This window comes from Excalfactoria chinensis, chromosome 6, assembly GCF_039878825.1.
Source record: "Excalfactoria chinensis isolate bCotChi1 chromosome 6, bCotChi1.hap2, whole genome shotgun sequence".
NCBI classification, from domain to species: Eukaryota; Metazoa; Chordata; class Aves; order Galliformes; family Phasianidae; genus Excalfactoria; species Excalfactoria chinensis.
Window position 1 is genome coordinate 21,355,861 of NC_092830.1, and position 21,292 is coordinate 21,377,152.

General features: G+C 38.2%; 1 protein-coding gene across 1 annotated transcript in view; it reads right to left on the reverse strand.

The window, feature by feature from the left end:
* The window catches only part of FRMPD2 (FERM and PDZ domain containing 2), a 50,185-nt gene that overhangs the window by 15,555 nt on the left and 13,338 nt on the right, over nucleotides 1–21,292 (reverse strand). The window contains exons 9-24 of the mRNA XM_072340257.1: nucleotides 20,626–20,778; nucleotides 18,491–18,676; nucleotides 17,433–17,589; nucleotides 14,934–15,144; nucleotides 13,405–13,508; nucleotides 11,988–12,086; nucleotides 11,392–11,499; nucleotides 11,163–11,279; nucleotides 10,409–10,644; nucleotides 9,709–9,813; nucleotides 8,663–8,756; nucleotides 8,094–8,179; nucleotides 5,843–5,941; nucleotides 4,316–4,680; nucleotides 1,485–1,740; nucleotides 437–595 (exon numbers count right to left, since the gene is read on the reverse strand). Coding sequence (XP_072196358.1) covers nucleotides 437–595; nucleotides 1,485–1,740; nucleotides 4,316–4,680; nucleotides 5,843–5,941; nucleotides 8,094–8,179; nucleotides 8,663–8,756; nucleotides 9,709–9,813; nucleotides 10,409–10,644; nucleotides 11,163–11,279; nucleotides 11,392–11,499; nucleotides 11,988–12,086; nucleotides 13,405–13,508; nucleotides 14,934–15,144; nucleotides 17,433–17,589; nucleotides 18,491–18,676; nucleotides 20,626–20,778 — 2,535 coding nt within the window. The remainder of the gene's footprint in view (nucleotides 1–436; nucleotides 596–1,484; nucleotides 1,741–4,315; nucleotides 4,681–5,842; nucleotides 5,942–8,093; nucleotides 8,180–8,662; nucleotides 8,757–9,708; nucleotides 9,814–10,408; nucleotides 10,645–11,162; nucleotides 11,280–11,391; nucleotides 11,500–11,987; nucleotides 12,087–13,404; nucleotides 13,509–14,933; nucleotides 15,145–17,432; nucleotides 17,590–18,490; nucleotides 18,677–20,625; nucleotides 20,779–21,292) is intronic.

A 21,292-nucleotide genomic window follows, 5' to 3' on the forward strand; every position in this document is an offset into this window, starting at 1 on the left:
TGAATGTACTGTTCTCATAAAATTAACTTTTTTTTCCTTGAAACTTGAGATCTTCTAGCAAAAAGCAAGAAAGACAAGTCTAATGAAATGAAGATGAACCTTAAAACAGCTTTTGTTCACACATTACACAGGACATAAATCCTGCATCTTTTGTGCAGATTAGTGCAGTTTATATCACTCGATTAGGAAGACATTTAGTGTCTAAGCTGTACTGCAATACTGCTAGGTGATTCTTGGTTTTTGCCTGGTCATACAAGCTATTCATTCTGAAGTTTATGCTACTGAAGTCAGCAGAACTGTATTTATTATATGATTCATTTGCACTTGCATGCATAAATGTGATACACTAGGCCCTATAAAAGGAAAACTACTAAAGCTAAATGACGTTGATCTGTGAATACTTTCTCCTCTGTTTAAATTCAAAGGATTACTGTACCATAATGATTCTGTCTCCCCTTCTCAACCTTCCATCTGACAGGGCAGGCTCATGCAAGATTTCATCAACATAAAGACAGTTGTCCACTTTGTTAAGAACCACTGAGAATCCATAACCATTCTTCTCTGACCTTGTCAAAGTCACAAAGATCTCCATTTCCTATTAAAGCAAACACAAGTTATGTTTGATGTAGGCTTTTCTGTTGCTTCATTAACCCCTTCCATTATGTTTTATATGCAAATAGGAATCATGCTCAGATAGCATAAATAAGCAGCATATGTCAGGATTTCTCTAATCTGTCACTGCTATTGTTCCAGAATTAATTTTATTTCTTTATGGAGCATCATGGTGATTGATTGACAGGGTCTAATAGGCATGGAATGCCATCAGGAACTGAAATTTTGGCATTTTAAGTGTATAAAATGGCATGGAGTCCTCAGAGCTGACAAGTGTTACAACAACAGAGTTCAGAGATTACAGTTGCTATTGATATTGCACTACAGGAAATTACTGGACCTAAATTTTATTCTCAGCACTCTCAAATCAGTAAGAATTCAGAGTTCATTAGCATTAGCAGGAATGCAAGATGTTCAGCTTTTGGCGGGACTGATTCCTATATTTCGAATAGTTAATTAGTACAGGAGTTGTAGTTTCTTACTGGGACACTACAGTAGTAGTATTTTAACAAAATGATTTTGCACATGAGTTTAAGACATGGCAAAAATTACCAAATAGCTGATTCCCATTCACTTAAGGATAGGTCCTAGGCCTCTGTACATGGGGAATAATACTGCAGAATGATGGTGAGTTTAAAAAAAAATAGTAAGATTTCAAGAGCAAGGAAATAGCCTTAAAGGAAATGGTAAAGCGTTCTGGAGAGTTGGGCATACAGGAAAATTTTGGACATTTCGGGAAAGTGAGAAAAGTCATGCAGAAATAGCATAGATAATGGGTTAAAACTAATGCTTTTAAGAATGATACATTCTTAAAGCTGTCTCCTTTCCCATGTCATTGTCTACCTATCAATAATCTGGTGCTAACCACATACCCTAGTGCAATTCTCTTTTTCCTCCTTTTCTTCCTCTAGTTCCTCCATGTCTTCCCATTCATTGTCACTGTCCTGTGTGTCTCTAGCAGGCAGGGATGATGCGAAAGGGCCACAGACACGTGGTTGTGGGGTCACCAAGGTTGTGGAGAGAGTCTCTGGGCTTCCTTCTCTTGAAAGTGAGGTCACAGATGTTGAGCTGATGGTGAGATACTCTTCATCAGTAGGGGTTAGAGAGAGAATTTCAGACATACAATTTCTGTTTGATAGATCACCATCACTCTTATTAAACAGAGGGATGGAAAATAAAGAGATCATACCGCTGAGATTTTCTTCCATATCCTTTATTAGGTGGACACTGAAGAATCTACTGCTTATACACATCCTGATTTTAACTAGAATACTAGTTATGGTATTAAATGGCTGTCCAGGTCTTTCAAGTATTACCATAAAACAAAGAGGAAGTAATAAACCTTTTGCAAAGCTAGTAAAAACATCTAAAAGCTTTCAATCTGCAAAATCTTACATACTTTATTTTTTTATCTGATATGTGATACGCACACTGCAGTACTATTACAACTTTTATATGTGCATTTTTCTTCTTGAAAAATAGCTTTCAGCCACATTCTTAGCTGCTTTTATTCTTAAACTGCACATCTGGTATGAAATCACATAAGATCCTCAGTGTTAAGTTCTCATTTCAGATTGTCTATAGTCAGAAGGAAAGTATAAAAAAGTAGAAAAACATGCTCTTTGGATGCATACAGCTAATAACCTCCAGTGGCACTTTTAAAACATCAACTGAGACAAGAAAAACTGGCAGGTTCCTGCTGTATGTGCACAGTGCAAGGGGCTGTCTAGTTTGTTAGCTTATACTGAGGCAGGGATGAACTTAGTTGTGTATCCAATGGCACAGCAAAGCTGGCAGTGAAACTGGCAGCTTATGAACTTTAATAACCAAAGATATTTACAATACTGGGAAAGAAGAAGGATATAATTAAAATAAATGTTTAAGGATAACAGCAAATGCATTCAGCTCCTTTCTTCTGGTGACAGGATATAAAGGATTAAGCTCAATGAACCTTGGTCAAGGAGGGTGTCACAGAAACTGTCACATACCATTGAAGTGCTGATTGACCTTCAAAGTATGAAAGATATTTGGCAGAGCTACACAAACTCAAGGCAATGAGCCAGCAGTGGCCTAATCACAGCTTCTAGCCCATCTCTACGTCAGCAGGAGAAATGCATGAGTCTTGGTCCTGCTGGCCCATACACAATGTGTGCTGACATGTTAGACTTAGCCTTTGGGGTCTGGGTGAACACCAACTTGGACTTCCGAGGGAAAACTATGGGATGAAATTCTTCAAAGTAGTTATTGTTGAAAGTTTTTTTTTTTTTTTTGTTGGCAATAGGAGGAGTGAAAGAAATGTTCCATGTGACACCCTGAGTAGTAAACTTTTAAAAAGTCGTATCAGAAGACTTCTATGTTTGCATGAAAAGTTTTGAGCAATTTGAATAAAAGAAAGGGGAATTCTTTCATTAATGCCTATTTCGTTATATTAGCATATATATATCTATGGAAGGATTATTTTAACTGAAGTTACATTTAAAATACAATTTGAGATACAGTTCTTAAACTGTTCTGTCTGCCTTTTGAAAACTCAGAAACTGAAACTAAATGATGCTGAGAATATACCAAACAAAAACGTTTATTTCAGAACTTCTTTCTTGGGAAGAATCCAAGGTTTTTCTTTCAATTGATATTTTCCCACAAGAAACTCAGTTTTGATGAAACTGTATCTCTTGGAAAGTGTGTTTGCTATAGACATACTTCGGCTGGTTTTATCCACAGCAGTAGAAAACTGCACATGCAAATAGAAGCTTCTCTTTTGAGTGTGAGTGAAATTTCTTCTCTTGTCAGGGAAGAGCTAAAAGCACAAATAGCAGTAATGGTCCCACAGTACTTGCAGTCACTCAGTACTGTGGCTCAGCAATGACTGGAATCTGTGATTCACTAGATCTGAGCTTGCTAGATGTGAAAAGTTTAAAAAAAAAAAAAAAAAAAAGATTCAAATGAGTGTGTGTAAAATAGAAGTGAGTCTCTAGAAAAAATTATAAAAACTAAAAGTTAGGGGTTTGTGTTAGGCATTTAGCTTTTGTTTCCATCTATCCTTTCTGCTCTGATAATTTATATTTTGCAATGAGAAAATATAATAATATTTTGCAATGAGAAAAATGGTTAAAATGGAATGGATCATCTTCTGTATGCCAGTGTCTGGTATATTCAAAATAGTATAAAAGGAGGCCGAGTTCATTTGCACTACATTTTATTGCATAACTCCTCTGATTCAGGGCTTCTATTTGTTTCTGAAGACAGGAAAACTGCCTTTTTTTTTTTTTTTTTTTTTTTCCCTCCATGATCACAGTTTGTCTTCAGAGTGTTTTAATTTTTTAATTTTCTCTGGAAAAATTAGAAATTAAGAGATTATACAGTAAGAAGTGTTTGGTGCCTGCTTAAATGAACTTCGAGAAAATTCAAAGATCATACAATAAATAAGAAAATGTTTTGGTTCCATTTTATGTCAACAAGAGTCTTTCCACTGAGTTCAAAATGCAGCCAGCTTCAGCTGAACAACATAAATGATTGCACTAGTGCAGCATTCAACTATTTTGCAATGTGACAGAGCAGATTAGGATAGTCAGAATAAGATGGCAAAGCAAAATTTTCAGTAATCATCTGTAGCCAGAAGCACAGAACCCCGTACTTAACTTTAAGCAATTCACATTCAAAATTATAAGAACCAAAGGAAAGGGCAGATTTCAGTTTTGCTTACTTTTCAGCACATTCTAGTTCACATGGTGAGTAGCAGTTCTGCTTCACTTCTTCCTCTAGAGAGTGAAACTCTTCAGAACTGGTAGCTTCTTGATGGAACTTCCAAAGATCCTTGTAGGAACTTTCCCTGGGAGACATAAGTCTCTGAATGGGATTCTCTTGAGACTCTGTTTCATGCTCTTCATAGGCTGAGCTCTCCTCTTCAGGAGGCTCACTGAAATCTACTGCCAATGGAGAATCCAAACAGTCTTCAAGGTCTTGAGAGGTGCTACCTCCATCACTGGTAGACGGGTCCATGCTATTTCCTGCCTCTGGACTGCCTGGCATCTCTGCCATAAATGCCTTAACTGGAGATGGTGCTGGAGTCTATAAAACAAGACAAACAAACAAACACAGAAAAGTTAGTATAACTCTTTTTTTCTTTCTCGTTTTCCTTCCTTTAAGAACCAAAGAAGTTGCTGGGGAATTATTAATAAACATCTTAATGTGAAAATACAAACTGTTAGCTGGAGTAAAAAATAGAGGAAGAGGATATTTATTCTCTAAATAACTGTTTTGCCTTTCTGCTCATCTTCCACATTCTCCAGGAGTTCAAGTCAGGGAAGTACTACACAAGTTCCCTTTTCTCAATGAATTCTTTGCTCGGGGAGGATGCTTTTTATTTCATTTTGTACTGTGCCTGACTTTGTGTCTATACTCTCTTCACAGTGTAGAAGTGGATTCCTGATTGAGTCCTGTGTAACAAACTAGCATAACTGACCAAACCAACTAAACAGTATTCAAGTACATAGCAGGAGAGAAAAAGGAATTGGTTTGTTTTCTGGAGATGATTCTGACAGTCATTTCTGTCTGTCCATGGACAACACTTGTAAGTCCTGCTTGAACAGTAACCAGGAGCAATAGTAGTACAAATGCATTTTCATGATAGGAGAGCACTTGCAGATGTGTCTGTGAATAGCAGGAATAATAAAACCACCTTTATTCTCTACTGCAGTTACTTCTGTTTTGTTTTGTTTTTTATTTTGTTTTCTGTTTTTTTTTTTTTCCTGTTGATTCTGCTTGATATCAGAAAGAAGCCAAATAATCAGTTGAAAACATCATTTCATTTATTTATGTTTGTTAAGAGGCAAAGCTTTTCCTCCCACTTTGGTGAGTAATAGAGCTCTCTCAACCCACAGATTACAACTGCTGCCTTTGATACTATCTGTAGCTTATGGCTGAGGATCTAGTAGAATGTTTTTAGAAGCAACATTTTTAGAAGGTGTGCTTGGGTAGGTGCTTTGTCACTTCGCTGACAGTACTGCAACTCAAAAGTTGTTGCACTGCAATAAGCATATTTCAGATCTGTCAAATTTCTATTTTGGTTGCAGTTGAACTCTAGAGGTTGAGTTGCAGATGGAAAGAGAATGGAATGGAATGGGATACTGCAGAGGAAAAGCAAGGTTTTGTTATTCAAGGCTGGATAGAAAAGGTAGTAGTGTTTTTTCCAGAATAACTGAAGCAAGTTCATGGATAGAATCTTTCTTACCAGGGCACACTGCTCAATTTCTGGAAGAACACCTTTTGGTGGTCTGCAGAGAAGCAGTGTGACTTCTGAAGGAGCTCCTCTCAACAAGTGCAGGACATCCTAATCAGGAAGAATGAATATTAGATTTCTCATGGAATACAGTTTTTCCCAGTCTATAGAACACATCCTTTTACCAATAAATAAATTCTCCTATAATCCTCTTTTACCATTTAATTTCTTTATGTGAGTATAGGATTGCTCATTCCAGGTAAAAAAAAAAAAAAAAAAAAAAAAAAAAAAAAAAAGTTGCCCTAGACTTACTTTGCCTGATAGAGGTTAGGATCTGAGGAATGATATTTAGGATGATGTTATAAAACAAATGACCATAGGAAATAATGTTTCTGTTATGCCTAAGAACATCAAAGATTCCAACTAATTAACAACTGGTATGCCTCTAACAATAGATTTTGTGCACCAGTAGTGGAAAGCTGAAAATCAAATAGCAAAACATATTCTCTGTAACAATTCTGTTACAAAGGGAATTCTCCATAAGAATTCTAGAGAAGACTTCTACATAGAAATCAAAATCATTACGTGCAAATTCTGCCCCCTTCTGGTGATGGTGAACTTTAAAAGCAGTTTCATTCCTTTGGCTTTATTAACACATGACCTGCCAGGAGGCCCAATGAAAGTAGTGCTTTGTACCTGATACAAGAGTCCTTGAAGAGATTTCCCATTCACAGCCAAAATGATGTCTCCAACTGCAATTTCTCCATTCTCTTCAGCTGGCTGCCCTGGAAACAGCCTTTTGATCCTGACAATAGCTCCTCCAAGATGTTCATAGCCTTCTTCTTCCATCTGAAGAACACTAAAGCCAAGGCCTCCAGAATTCTTTGTCAGTTTGACTTCAAAAGTATTATCTGTTCAAAGGATGGTTAGGAAAAAGAGTGAGCTCAGTGGCATAGGTATTCCTTAAGGAAATGGTATATATTATATTCTCTATAGACCTTTTTCAAGTGTGCTGCTAAGGTATATCTTTTGATACTAACAACAAAGGGTGGTTTTATTCTTACTTTAGCTTGCACAAGCCCTAGAATTTGTATGGGCAGGCTGGGAAGGACTGGATTCTGTTCCACCATGTAGTCATGGAGTTTATGCCATCTGGTATAAGTCCTCAAAGGAAGAAGCAGTTTACACCGAAGAAGTCCAAGCCCAATCCATTTCTGACATTCTTCTGCAGATTTTGAGTAGGACTTACTATTCTGTAGCTGTCTGATGTTAATTCAGGAGCTGCACAAACCAGCATAAGCTAAAGAAAGAGCCACTGTTCTTTCCTGACAAGATGGAGAGATGAGTCGTTTCCCAAAAATCATACCCAGATTCAAACTCCTTTCTGCCAGGGACAGTGTGGAGGAACAGCTGCCCCATGGTAAAGTATGATGCAGATGTCGTGATTATGGGAAACCTCACAATAAGAGAGAGGGCATTTGTTGGATAATGTCAGTGAAAATGACCTCTGAATCTACTTTCAAGAGCAAAACTGATGGCAGTTCCTAGTCCTGGCTGTGGGGCAATCGTTCACCCTAGCTTCACTGCTGACACAGCATCAGCAGGTGTGCTAGCCATGCTGCCTTTGGGTAACAGCTGAGCAGTATCAGTACAGCTGCTTGCTGCTTAAGAGAGCTGAAAAGTACAGAAAGGAATGTTCCCTGACAGCCTCATCTCAGGAAGGCTGAGAGATATAGTACTTATGTCTATGATAAATTCAGCTGCAGTCACCAACTGTAAATTTAAGAACATTTTTTTTTTTTTCAGAATTAATTTGATAATGCTTGTAATACTACACATTGTCTTTTTGTTTAGTGTGTATTTTTCCTTCCAGCCTATAGAAATATCCTAGATCAACTTTCATTCATTCCTTTCTTGACCATCATATGTAGCCAGTGAAAGTCACCCTGAATTCCTTTTTTCCTCTCTCACCATCTGTCAAAAAGCAGTAGTCCTTGCTGCCATCTGTGAAGGATGTTGCCACAGAAACCACTGCGCATTGGTCTTCTTTTCTGTCATTAGAACTCAGGCATGGCTGTGCTGCTTGATGGTGTCCCCTTTCTAGAACCAGCTTGGCAATCTAAAAAAATGAAGAACATTTCCCATTTACAGTAAACCAAAGTTCCAGGAGGGGAAAGAGTTTCACATTGGCCTAGCTTTGCTACCGTGCTTCATAATAAGTACAGTTTATTTGACTGATAAAATGCTTTGCTGTTAAACAAACCTGGCCAGATTTCTTAAGGTTTTCCACAGCCTGCTTGTGTGTGAGGCCACAGAGGCTGATTCCATCTACTTCCAGCAGTCGATCACCTGCAGGAAATAAAAATAAAGAGTGATAGTTGCTCTGATGATTCAGATTGGATAGAAATCTTAAGGCTACTCACATTGCATTAGATCATCATGCTTACATGCTTCAAATAATGTTATTTTGCTTGTAAGCAATACTACTTGTTGTATGGTATTCTGTAATTAACATTGCAAACATACCAGGGTACTCTGTAAACTGATGCAGTGATAGAATCTGCTTATCACAGCAACAGCAGAAGTAGACATCTGAGTCACTACCCTGAACCACAGCAACAGAGGGAAGCTGTGCAATGTTGGTATGAGACTCCAGGTTCCTCAGTGGAGTGGCCACATAAACTACAGTGATAGGCTGGGGAATGACGGACTGCATATAATGTTTTGCAGTTGTATGGCCCTCAATTGCAAACATATCTCATTGTTCTGTAGCAAGTATTTCACGCAAACACACAATTCTGAAGCCCAAGGTTTCATTGCCAGACTTTTTACCTATCTTTATTTGTCCATCCTTATCTGCTGGTCCCCTGGGAATAATTGACTTCACATATATTCCACCATGAGGCACACTAGTGTTAATTCCACCCTGCAAAAGATGTTTCCATATGTTAGTGTGTGAAGTCTCCATATATTCTTCCCCTGATAAAAACAACTTATATGTGCATTGCAAAGCAACTGTTTCAGGAAAAACAAAACAAAACAAAAAAACATTAAAATATATTAAAAAAATGGACTCTATTTCTAAGTAAAGCAATGAAACTGCTGCTTCTAACTTCACTTCAGTAAGGATTGTAGACACCTCAGCCTGCTGAGATAACAAGGAATTATTTTTTAAACATGGGACATACAGATTTCTCTGCTTCCTTCTCTGATCCTCTAAATGTATGGAAAACTGTATTTTTTGTGCATTTGGAAATAAAACTGGTCAGGTATATTGTAGTAAAAAAAAAACAAGGCTTATCTTAAGTCCATACATCTCATCTTTCATCCCCCAGCATGGAATGGCTGTTCTTGGCCAGTTCTATCCCCTGAACATGCCAAAGCCATACTGGGGAGTTTGTAAAAAATTAAGTAGTGACTGTAGGTAGCGCTTGAGCCTGTCCCAAGGTCCTTTGTGACTGTGTGTGCAGACACAGCTTGTGAATTCCAGGAACCCCAGAGGAAAACCAGTCAAGCCCTGGAGGATACTTTGTATTTGCTGCGTTTTCTATAGACTGTGGCTACATCGTCCCTGACAAGCCCTGCATTCACCAGCAAATCTTGTTCTCAAATCATGCAAGGTGGGAAAAGGCTTGTATCTATCTCCATATGCCTTATGCTGGCACACACGTGCATTCTGTGGGCAAGAACTGGGGAATGAGTAGAGCTGGTACTATATCCCCTGTCAGTCACATACTTAGGTTTGAAATGTGCCTTGCTAGCAGTTCTTGTTACTGGCCTATATTCTACCGTTCTTCCACATAAATAGACTTCTCTACACATTTCTTGTTCATGTTATAGTTTGAAGGACACACTTAAAGATTAACAGTAACACTTGCAGTCACACTGATTCCAAAAGTCCCATCTTCTTTAACAAGCTCCACAGTGTAGGTTTCATTTGAGTCCATTTCAGCTGGAGGTGGTAAGTGTGAAGAATCAGCCTCCTGTCTCAAAAATACAAACACTAATGAGACTTCTGAGTCTTAGGGGAAAATAAATAAATAAATAAATAAATAAATAGGAAAAAATAATAATAATAAGGAAAGTGAGGTTTTCAGAAGATAGACAGCTTGTTCCTGCTGCCACTGTAATCCTTGTAATTCTGGAGTGGTAGCATTTATATCCCTAGCATTATTTCAGAATTACACTATTGTTACTTAAAATATAATCTGCCTGAATGTGCATAAAATGAGTATAGACAGGGAGGCTGTTTAAGAGAAGAACATTAGGCATAAAATGTTACTGTTTGGTGGCTGGTTGAAAACTTAAAGAGAATGCAAGAAAATAATCAAATTTTGTAGTTCACTGAAAGAGGGAGGAAAATTTTTAGTAACATTTCAAGGAGCAGTTTTTCCCTCATCCTAAACGTACCTGTGATTTCAACAATCCCAATGTAATTTAACAAGCTATACCTTCCAGGGGTTTCATCTTCTTTTCCTCAGTTTTTAATTTCTCAGTTACTTTCCATTCTTAATATGGCTGGCATGTTGTTAAGACACATGCCATAATGTTATTATATAACAACACAATCTCAGTTACCTCCACATCCCGCCTATCTTCTGAAAGAACTGGAATCTTGGGGCCCAATTTTGGTGCTAAACTCCAAGAAAGAGCCTTCTCAAGTTCATCTATATTTACATTCTGTTCTTTGGGGAGAGATGCTCGACAGTCTTGAATCTTTTTTCTTCCACTGTCTACACAAGAGATCTCAGAACCACTAGTGCTGTTTCCCCTTGATATACTTTTCTCTTCATTTAATCCCTCTTCATATATGTCTGCAAAATCATATATAAAAAAAAAATACATCAGTGAATGTAAACAGTAAGTAAATGTGGAGACAAGTATCATTGTATCTCAACACAGGATGGTGAAATAACTTCCCAAATCAACGAGCTGTGAGATCAAATCCATAAACTGGGTTAACCATTGTGAAATGGAGCACTGCTGTTTTACCTATGAAGAAATGTATTTGCTTCATCACTGCAGGTGACTGTGACAGTGATTCTGATTCAGAGATGGGATGTAGAACTAATTCTGTCACAGAAAGAAATAACAAAATTCCTTTGATATTTAGCCATGCAGAATAAAGCCCATAATAGATCAGATTTTTTCATGCTGACTATGGAGCAGAGGTCTCACGTTACCCACTAAAACAACTTTCACTGCTAGCCTATAGTGATTAACTTGCACCGAGTGGCAAGAAAGTGCTACTACATTCTAGTGCCTAATAAATACCAATGACTTGTGTCAATTGATAGGATTCTAGAGCCAGCAAAGTTGTTTGCTTTTATACCTTTAGGTTGAGAGATGATCAGCTCAACTTCATCGGGAGAATTTTGTATAATTTTAACTGCAGTATTGAATGAAACTCCTTCAAGACTAATATTATTCACAGAGATGAGTCGTCCCCCTTAAAGAATAAAAACAAGACAATGCATGTCAGAGGAGAAAAATAAACCCAGAATAGTTAACTTTAAACCATGAAAGCATTTTAATTCTAATTAAAAACTAAGGACAATGACCTGGTTTGATATTTCCAGCTCTGTCTGCAGGTCCCCCAGGGATAATTGAAGCGATAAAGATACCGAGGTCTAATTTTCCTACATTTTCTCCTCCAATAATTACAAAACCTGCAAAAATGAGATAGTACACCAATGTAGAGACATTAGCAGTATTAGAAAAGAAGAAACTTAGGAGCACAAAGAAGTCTTATTCCAATATAAATATTGGTATAAAGTTTTTGTTTGTTTTTTGTGGATTTTTTGTTGTGTTTGTTTGTTTTTTGGTTGGTTGGTTGTTTTTTTGTTTGTTTGTTTGTTTTTTGTTGTTGTTGTTAATTCTGGAGAATGGGTTACCAAGGTCCTAATCTGTGAGAGCTTTAAACTCATGCTATAATTTAAGCATGCTAGTGACTTCAGTGGCTGCTACTTAAGTGTAATATATCAGTAAGAATACTTTCCTGGCTTGGGACTTCAAAAGATTACAATTTCTTTCTTACAGGACCTATAAGCTATTTATATAACACACTTATATTTGCTCAGGAGTGAGCAAGCATCAGAGTTTGTACCAGCACCTGACAGACACATTAGCAAATATAAACTTAATGCTCCTTACTTACCAAAACCATTTTTAGGGTCACGTTTTAGTCTGACACAAATGATTTCTCTTTCTAGACCACTTAGTAAAACTTCTTTCTGGATGGCTGGTGATCCAGGGGCTGCAGAAACAAAACAGCTAGAATAAATGCAGATGAGTGCAAGAAGACAGGAGACTGACGCAGAATGCAAAACACAGGCGTCAACAATTTAATGCATATTTGTTCTACCATTACTTTTGAATCAATAGAATACAGGAAGGAAGTTCAAATTAGTGTTTCAGAATTTGAATTCTTTAGGAAAAAAAAAAAAAAAATGTGTGTAGAACAAAGAAAGCACAGCATCTGTGTAAGTTCTTCCCATTATTTTCCATTTCAGAGAATACATGTTTAAACGTGGCATTTTTATTAAGAGTAGGCTGTCTAAAAGGTCAGATGTGTACCTCTCATTGAACATGAGGGTTATATGGACAGAATATCTACTATGGATTCCTTGGTGAATTCCTACAGAGCCTTATTGGCAATCCAGTCAGCTCTGAGTGAGATGTTGACTTCCATAATGTTAACAGCAATAAACAATGTGCAATTGCCACGGAGTGTTTACAGGATAGTTATGACTTTAAAATAAATTGGACCAATAATCATAGTTTTGTGTTTGTATGGGAGATTGGTAATCACAGCCTGAACCTCTGATTAATCAGCTGAGGCAAGTGTGGGGTCAGCTATGGGAGCACAGGTGAGAGTGATGTAGCTGTGCTCTCGGAAGGGGTGGAGCTCGACTCCATCCCCTCTGAGACCTCATTTAAGGGCTGACTCCCACTGAGACAGCATCTCTCTTGGAGATTGCTCTTCATTGAGGACTGTTCCAGCTTCTTCAGCCAAGGCACCAACACTGGTGAGTTTTTCCTTTGCTTATTCCTTTTGTACATTTTCTACCATCTGTATATTAACAGCCAATACAGTGTTCCATACACCTGCTCTTTTTGTATATGTGTTATGAACAGCTGGCTTCTGTAAAAGAATTAGGTGCTTTGTGTTTCTTACTACAGTTAGTTTTGTCACACAAGCACAAGGGCAGAGGAAGGACTGAAGCCTATTTTGTCTCATGCAGTATTTGCTGAGTTGTTTATCACAACTGCAAGCTGAATGATGGCCTTCAACACTACCTCATATGAAAGTCCTGAGTGTACTGAATTACTTCCCTGGGGAGCCTTAGGCAGTACTGTTGGAATAATTTCTTTATCAAAATCCCTTACGCTCACCCTGATAAAAAGAGGAGCAAAACGAAATAAAGTAGCTTGTATTGCCAAGCTCTGGGTTAATTTACAGGGCAAGTAGTGCAAAAGGTCATTCTTTAATATGTAAATAGAATCTGAATTTGTCCTCTACTACTGAAACAGAATGTATGGAGAAGTGCTGTCTCTGTGATTATTATACTCACCACTGACTGTGTTCTGAGTTGAATGAATAGAGAGGTAGTCATAACTCCTTTGCTTTCCATTCAAGTTGATGTGCATTTCTGACTGGGATAGCCCTGATGTGGATCTGCATGGCAGAAAATGAAGACTGTGTTATAATAACAAATCAGCAGTGGTATCTACCACTTGTCACTGTCATTAGCCTGTCAGAACCAAGTTAGGAATATGTCTATTGCCTTTCAAACAGTATTCTGATTTCTTGGCCTCATTTCATTGTAGGAAAGAGGTAGTTTATCCTTGTTGGCATTTGCTTCCAAATAACAGCTGCCATTAGACCACTCACATCATGACTGATATCATTGTGTCTTATTCTGAGCTGAGTGTAGGCAGCAGGAAAACATAGCATAGCCTCAGCATGATTCATTAGTCCTGCTGTCCATTCAAACAAAATTGTGTCTGAAAGTTTTCCTAGTAGTTCATGTTCTTCTTGGCTCTGTTCTAATTCTCAGTATTCCACAAGGTACTGGTATTCATCAAAGGCCTTGAAATTGTGTGCAGCTATAGTAACCACCTACACTGGTGAGTGTACCAATGTAAATGATAAGGGAATTCTTATGCTGTTCTTTGTGATTTCCACCTTGAGACACAGTAGAATCATTTAGGTACAGCATGCCCCAAACTAGCTCCCACTGTGTATTCAGTTCACCTACTGCAACTTCCAGAGAAGATACATTTTATAAAGACTTCACTTTAATTGTCCCTTACTTTCACAGAACCACAGAATCACAGAACTGTAGTGGTTGGGAGGGACTTATAGAGATCACTGAGTCCAGTCCCCCTGCACAGCAGGCTCACTACAGCAAGCTGCACCGGGAGGTGTCCAGGCAGGTCTTGAGTATCTCTAAAGAAAGAGAATCCACAGCCTTCCTGGGCAGCCTGTTCCAGTGCCTCATCACCCTCACTGTGAAGAAGTTTCTTCTCATATTGGTGTGGAACTTCCTATGCTCAAGTTTACAGCCATTTCCCCTTGTTCTGTCCCCACAGATGACTGAAAAGAGGTTGACCATGTCCCACTGACTCCTACAATTAAGATACTTATAAACATTCATAAGATCACCTGTGAGTCTTCTTTTCTCAAGGCTGAACAGACCCAGGTCACCCAGCCTTTCTTCATAGGGGAGATGCTTCAGGCCCTTTATCATCCTTGTGGCCCTCTGCAGGACTATCTCCAGTATATCCCTGTCTTTTTTGTACCAGGAAGCCCAGAACTAGATACAGATACTCTCATCCATCTTCATATGCCAGTAAGTGCTCAAGTCCTGAGTCTGTTACAGATTTAAATGCCAACCTTTTTCAAGGTCTCATCTGTAAGATTGTTAGATTTGTGCCTATGGACACTATCATTGGCACAAAGGAGTCCCAGTCCTGATTTGGACTTTTGAATAAGCAGTGCAATATAAAAGTCTTCCTTGCATTTAATCGTAGAGGCTTGCTGTGATTTTGTCTATAAATGAGTATTCTTCCACAGATTCAATGGAAAAAGCAAACCTACCTGCCCAGATTGCTTTTATCTCTTGTCCTGTTGTTGGTTTCTACACTGAGGTTATCACAAGACTTGCTCATCATCTCAGCAGAAAGGTTTTCCATGTTTGTCCCATACAGTACATTTTCTGAACGAGATAGTCTCTGAATCAGGGCAAGATGTTCATGCTGAGCTGCATATGCAGAATTTGATTTGTCTATTTCCATAAATTTACTTTCCTCTGAGTAAGAAGGAAGATAAGGAGAGGAGGGAAAAATAAGTCCACTGACATTATCCCATCTTTTAAAACTAAATGTTTCTTCCTTACTAACCTTGTGAATGCACCAGCAGAAAGACTGACATCACAGATATATTTGTTCTGGTATATTTCAGAATATCTAAGACTTGGAGTGAGTGAAAAAGTTTCCAATTAATTTATTTAATGGGAAGTATGTACGGTATGTAGATTTCATTTCTATGAATTATACTATGAATCCACTTTGACAGATTAAATGTATAGCCCTGCATAATTTAAACCTGAGTATCTCTATAAATTGCATGCTGTTAAAGTTCTATGTACAGAGACTTTTCTATCAGACAGAGACTGAATCAGCCAGGCTGGTAGTTCCTCATCTTTCACTGGCCCAATGCACCAAGTATGTATATCTGAGAAGACAGGAGCACTACTAATACTTGTTCTCACAAGATGAAAGAGGAGCCATAGAGCTGGCTCTTCACTCCGAGAGATTTGCCCAAGCAAAGTTGAGTGAGAGCCTGTCTTTGTGGTAATGCTTGGTATCCAGTTTTCCACTTGTGTATGACATCTGCTATTTAATGATGTCTGGACTTTGCAGTTTATGTATCTATCCTCTCAGAAGATTTTATTTATCTAAAATAAGGTAGTTCTGGAGAAGGCACTTCTTACTTAGAAGGAGAGAAGCAATTAGAGGCACGTCTGAAGGTAAAACAAGAACCCAGCTTGGTACAGGCTCACACAAATACAGTATTTCATTCTGCTTGTACATGCCAGCTGACCCTCTATGCCTTGTCCTAACACTACCCTGAATGCAGCTTTCTGGATTGCTGCTCTGCAGCTCTAAACCTGGGCTCCCTCATCCTCAGCAGCTTTGATCAGACACATTCAGGAAGGCAGCAGCTGGCCTTGCTGCCTATGGTATTAGCACAACCTGAGTGTTGCCATGGTGATTTCAAAGCAGGGGATGGTGAGCAAGTTTTGAAGAGATTGTGACTTATGCATATGAACAGCACAGGAGAAGGAAGAGTTTCCCTCATGTAGAAACAGACTACTAATATGTGGACTCCCCGCTGTGGCGAAGGCAGCACTTTGAGCTGCTGTCTGTCACTGCCTTCATGGAGCCTTTTTGTCTGTGGCAGCAAGTACACTGAGTGTCAGGAACAGTCACACGGTTATGGAGTTTGGCTGGCTCCAGGAGTTGTAACCAGGACCTTGGTTACTTTTCTAAGCTCTCAATCACTTTGTTCTACTAGGAATGTAGTAATTTTCATTAAAAAATATTACTGCAAGCAAATGTGACTCAGCAAATTTTGAGATACACTATTAGGCCTCATTTACTTGCTGCAAATCATAGTCCCACTGAGTTACCTATGATGCTTCAGGATCCTGAGCAAAAAGAATGTGTCTTGAACATAAATGTCATCCTAGCACCTTTTTCTGTGATAACAAATTTGTGCAAGTGGAATTTTGCTTTCTCTGAAATAATTTTAGTGGAAAAGATGCAAGATGGTAATCATCCTGCTATAACCTATGGTATAAATTCATTGCATTCCATTCTTGCCATGACTCATTGGGTCAAATCTTCAGTGGCTGTAAACAATCACGATTCTGTTCAAGGCATTGGGTGAGTCCTCAGCTAACAAAAACCTATTTTGCTCCATTGAGGCTAAGACCGATGCCAGTTTGTCAGCCTACCTAAGTTATTCTTTGTGTACCTCATTTTCCACATAACTATCCTCACCCATCTATACAGAGCTTGCTGAGGACTGCATGCGAAAGATGCTGCATAACTGCTCTGGGCTGAGAAGAGCATTGTATCAGAACAGTGGAAAATCTAAGTGGAAAGTCTAAGGAGGTAATAGACATATCTCCCACAGACATGGCAAAACCTCGTGGTAGATAAGAGCATCTAGTGAGTGTGACTGCTGTGCCACAGATATAGTGGCTTTGACCTGGGAATGAACTATAGGTTTGAATCCCTTTTTTAAGCAAAGATGTCCAGCTAACTAACTTCACTTCCAACATATCTGGACACCACTGTTGCTATTCTTTGTGCAGAACATTTTTTGAGTTACGATTGGGATAAGACTAATATGTGTCCTCATAATTCTCAGCAGGTTTCATGAAGGGTAATGTAATCACGCCATTTGGAAAACTGAGGTTAGATACATAGATATTATCAGCAGAGTATTTCACTCGTATGCACACACTAGATTTGACTTACATACTTTGAGTTTTATGAAATAGTGAAATAGCAGACATTTACTGCTCACCTGATGAAGTTTGGCGAAGTTGCCTGGAATTCATCTGTGCATTGAATTTGTGTTGGGCTGAGCAGAGGTCCAGTAGATATTTACATGTCTTTGCTGTATCAGTAATGAACGTGTGTTTCTTCCCACTGAAGCTACTTTCAATCATGAATTTCTTTCTCTAAAGGCAAAAAAAGAGCACAGCTTGCTTCATCTAATATATCTGTCATTACACCGAGGCACTGAATGTTCAACTGTATAATCCTGTCTGTTTGTCTGCATGTATTTCTGCCTTGCTGCATCTCTTGTGGTTGCAGAAAATGTCCCTTGTATGTTCAACTGCTGTGAGTTCATAGCTACTGTATGTTGAAAGTCAAAAGACTTTCAGACATTGGCTGCACTGAAAGCAGATTGATAGGCTTGGCATATTTGTCCCTAGAGGTCTTAAACTGTTTAAACCAATTGAAAGTGAAAATTAAAAAAAATCATCAAGGGTCAGAATGGCCATCTTGGGACAGTAAATAGACTGGGAGTTGTGGTGAATATTAGCACTTGGAAGATGGTATATTGGCACACCTCTGGTAAAAGGTAGGATTTATAATCTTGTCACCATGTATGTAGTTTTAAGAGACACTGCAAATTCTAAGAGATAAGGATGCAAAATTAAGATCTGTAAAAAAGGCAGTCAAGACCCAGTACCCTGATATAGAAAGGAAAATGAAAGAAAAGAGACAGAGAAGTGAAGATGAGAGAGGAATGAATAAAGAATATGCTACCATGTGGAGTCTGGGTATCCTTTCTGTAGTACTCAGCTTATTCAGTTTTGTAGTAATTGACTTCATCCTTGTCAAAAAACAAACAGCAGCAGCAACAACAATAGAAAACAGAGGAAAGCTTCACTAAGAATTGGCTATCCTGAGATCCTCATCCATGTTGTGTCTTGATTTTAGACTGGTTTCAAAAAGAATGCATCTGTACGGAATCAGTCTAATTCTAGCACCAAATGGAAGGAAGTTATCAAAGTGATGGACAGAAGGGGTGTAAAGCAGTAGAACAGAGAATTTCACTTGGTTGAAACTCACATGAGCTGAAATTCTTTCTGTTTCACGCCACTGGAATCTTAAACTGGCAATTCTTGTGTGATTTTTGACCTCATATACAATGATGCCTTTGGCACAGATTCCCAAGATGATGTCCCCTCCTGTTCCTTTCTTCTCTTGGGACACACGATAAAATAGAACTCCATATTCAGGAAGCTGCTGAGTTACCTAATAGAGAAAAAGTGCACTTACCATGTGTTATGCAAAAAGAGACATAAGGAAAATTGGTAGGTAGATGGGAGTGCCTTTACAGTTTGACTCTCTCAAGAAAGGCTTAGAAACCCTTCCCAAATTTTCATACCTACTGCCTCACAGAATAATCACCTGACTTTGGTACATCATAAAGCTACCATATGCATTCATTTTCCATGACAAAATTGGAATAGCACTTTCCAGTATATCTCATTTGAAGATGTAAGGGGATTATGTAACTTCCTGCAGAATAATCTAAACTTTATAGTGGCATTGAGCTGTTCAGTATTACTGCTACTTAGTATTTGCATGTATTTCTGAATGGATTAATACTGTTCAACTACTGCTAAACCTTATTTCTGATTTTTTTTTTTTTCTATGTCTTTTTTTCCCCAAGAAACCTAGAAACCGTAAAGTACAGCAGATATGCTGATCTTAGGAAAACTGCTAATACTTCGGTGCCAGGGCTACTCTGGCATTGATACTGATAACAAAGTCACCCACGTACATACATTAATTCCTTCACTGCTGTCATTTTTTTTTAAAACCAGGCATTATGAATTTCTTTTGCAAAAAATATTAAGTTATGGGGCTTGCTTCTAACATCATGAAGAGTATACTTCAAGGAACCACACCTGGCAGTTCTAGATGCTTGTCCTTCTACCTCTTACTCTTGGCCACAGAATGTTAAAGTGTGACTTAGACCTTTTCCAGAACTACAGAGTATGAAGATGATTTTCTGGTCTCTTTTGTGATATGCAGATCAATATTGATTTACCCTAATATCCTTTTTTTCTTTCTTTCTTTCTTTCTTTTTTTTTTTCTGGGAAGACCATGTAGAATTTCCAGCTTTCTTTTCAATCATGAATAGAGATTTTCAGTGTCCAAAATAAAACACTTCAAGAAGATCTATTTTCAGAAAGAATCCAGAGCACAAATATTCAGGGCCTGAAAACTGGGACATCCATAATCACTATCCAAATCTTGGTTTTAATTTTTAATCCCTTTTATATTTGGAATTTGTGTGTTTTTGCTGTGGGCGCTATCTTTCTCACTGTGTATGATGTGTTGGCTCCTTCTGCAGACTAACTCATTGAAACAAATATGAACAAAGCTGCTTTCCTTCACTGGATTTGCCATGCATGATGGGACTATCATTAAGGCTCAGCTGCAATCTATTTCTTCTTCACTGACAGTGCTAGATGATAAATGAACATAATTAAACAGCAACTGAACTAAAATGATGCTATAAATAAAAACAGGTGGCCCTGCAGCAAAATAGCTTCTCTTATTTACTCATTTTCTATTTCTTTATGTTTTCCATTTAATGGAAAGCTGAGAAGTTTGGGGAAGAGGAGAAATTAAGAAAAAAAACTAAATCCTGCATCACCATAAAACTCATGATAAAGAATTGTGAGATAATACTTCAGCTCACTTCTTCCTCAGCTCTGTGGTTCATGTATGCTTTTAAACAACCAATCACTGCTTGTTTAGAAAATGTCTGAACATGTGCTGTAGTTTTGGAACTCAAGAGGGTGCTTATTGCCAGGCTTTACAATTATCTCTCTCTAATATATTCAATAGTTGTGTTCATAATCATCCAGAACCTAAACATGTTCTTAATATGCTGAAAACTTGCATCAGCTGTTAGGATGTTGAAAATATCCTGAAATGTGCATTAACCATTTATAAACTATCAATAAAAAAAAAAAAAAAAAACCTAATACATTAATGGAGTCTAAGTTGATAATAGTGACAGTGCTTATAGCAGAGTGGAATTTTGAGCTTTGTGTTGAATATTTAAATATGTTCACTGCATCTAAAATCCACTTAATTAGACAACAAGGAAATAATAGACAATAGCAAATAAAGACTTGCTACCAGGGACTAAATAGGCAAATATTCCTTGGTATGTGGCAAACTACCTTTAAAAATTCTAGTTCAGCTTCATCCTCAAACAGGGAGTGATTCATGCGATGCAGTTTAGCAAGCTCTCTCTGTACATATGCCAGGGTCATTTTCTCTATTCGGCTTGCTGGAATGTAGTCTTCAACACGAAAATAACTCTTTCCATGTACCTTTAGGGGGAAAAAAATGAAAAGACAAAAGAGACGGGAGCCTTTTGTTCTGTCTTGACTTTTCTTATTTGGTGCATTTCCATTTTCAGTGTGACCCATATGCTGAAGTCATCCTGCTGCCATTTCCTAAAAGAAGATAGGGAACAGCAGATAGTGTGTCCTGACAGCCAAGCCAAGCACTTGTGCTCATCCAGATGCTCAAGGCACACGCTATGCTGTGCAGAGGGGAGAAAAGAGGTGTGCATACAGGCAAGCCAGCTGTCTTACATTCACAGCTGACAGCTGTAGGTGTAAGACCCATTGTCAGGCTGGATCAGACTGGGTAGATCAGTTCATTGAGAGCTACACTGATTTGCATAACTGAAGATACCACAGAGAACAGAAAGGATGTTTTCTGAAAACATTGTAACTACAAGGACAAGTTCAGATACACACTCAGTAACTTTCCTGTCTTTGAAGCTTGTAGATCTGAGCCTACAAACAAAGTATCTGTGAATTTTAGACTGTTTATTTT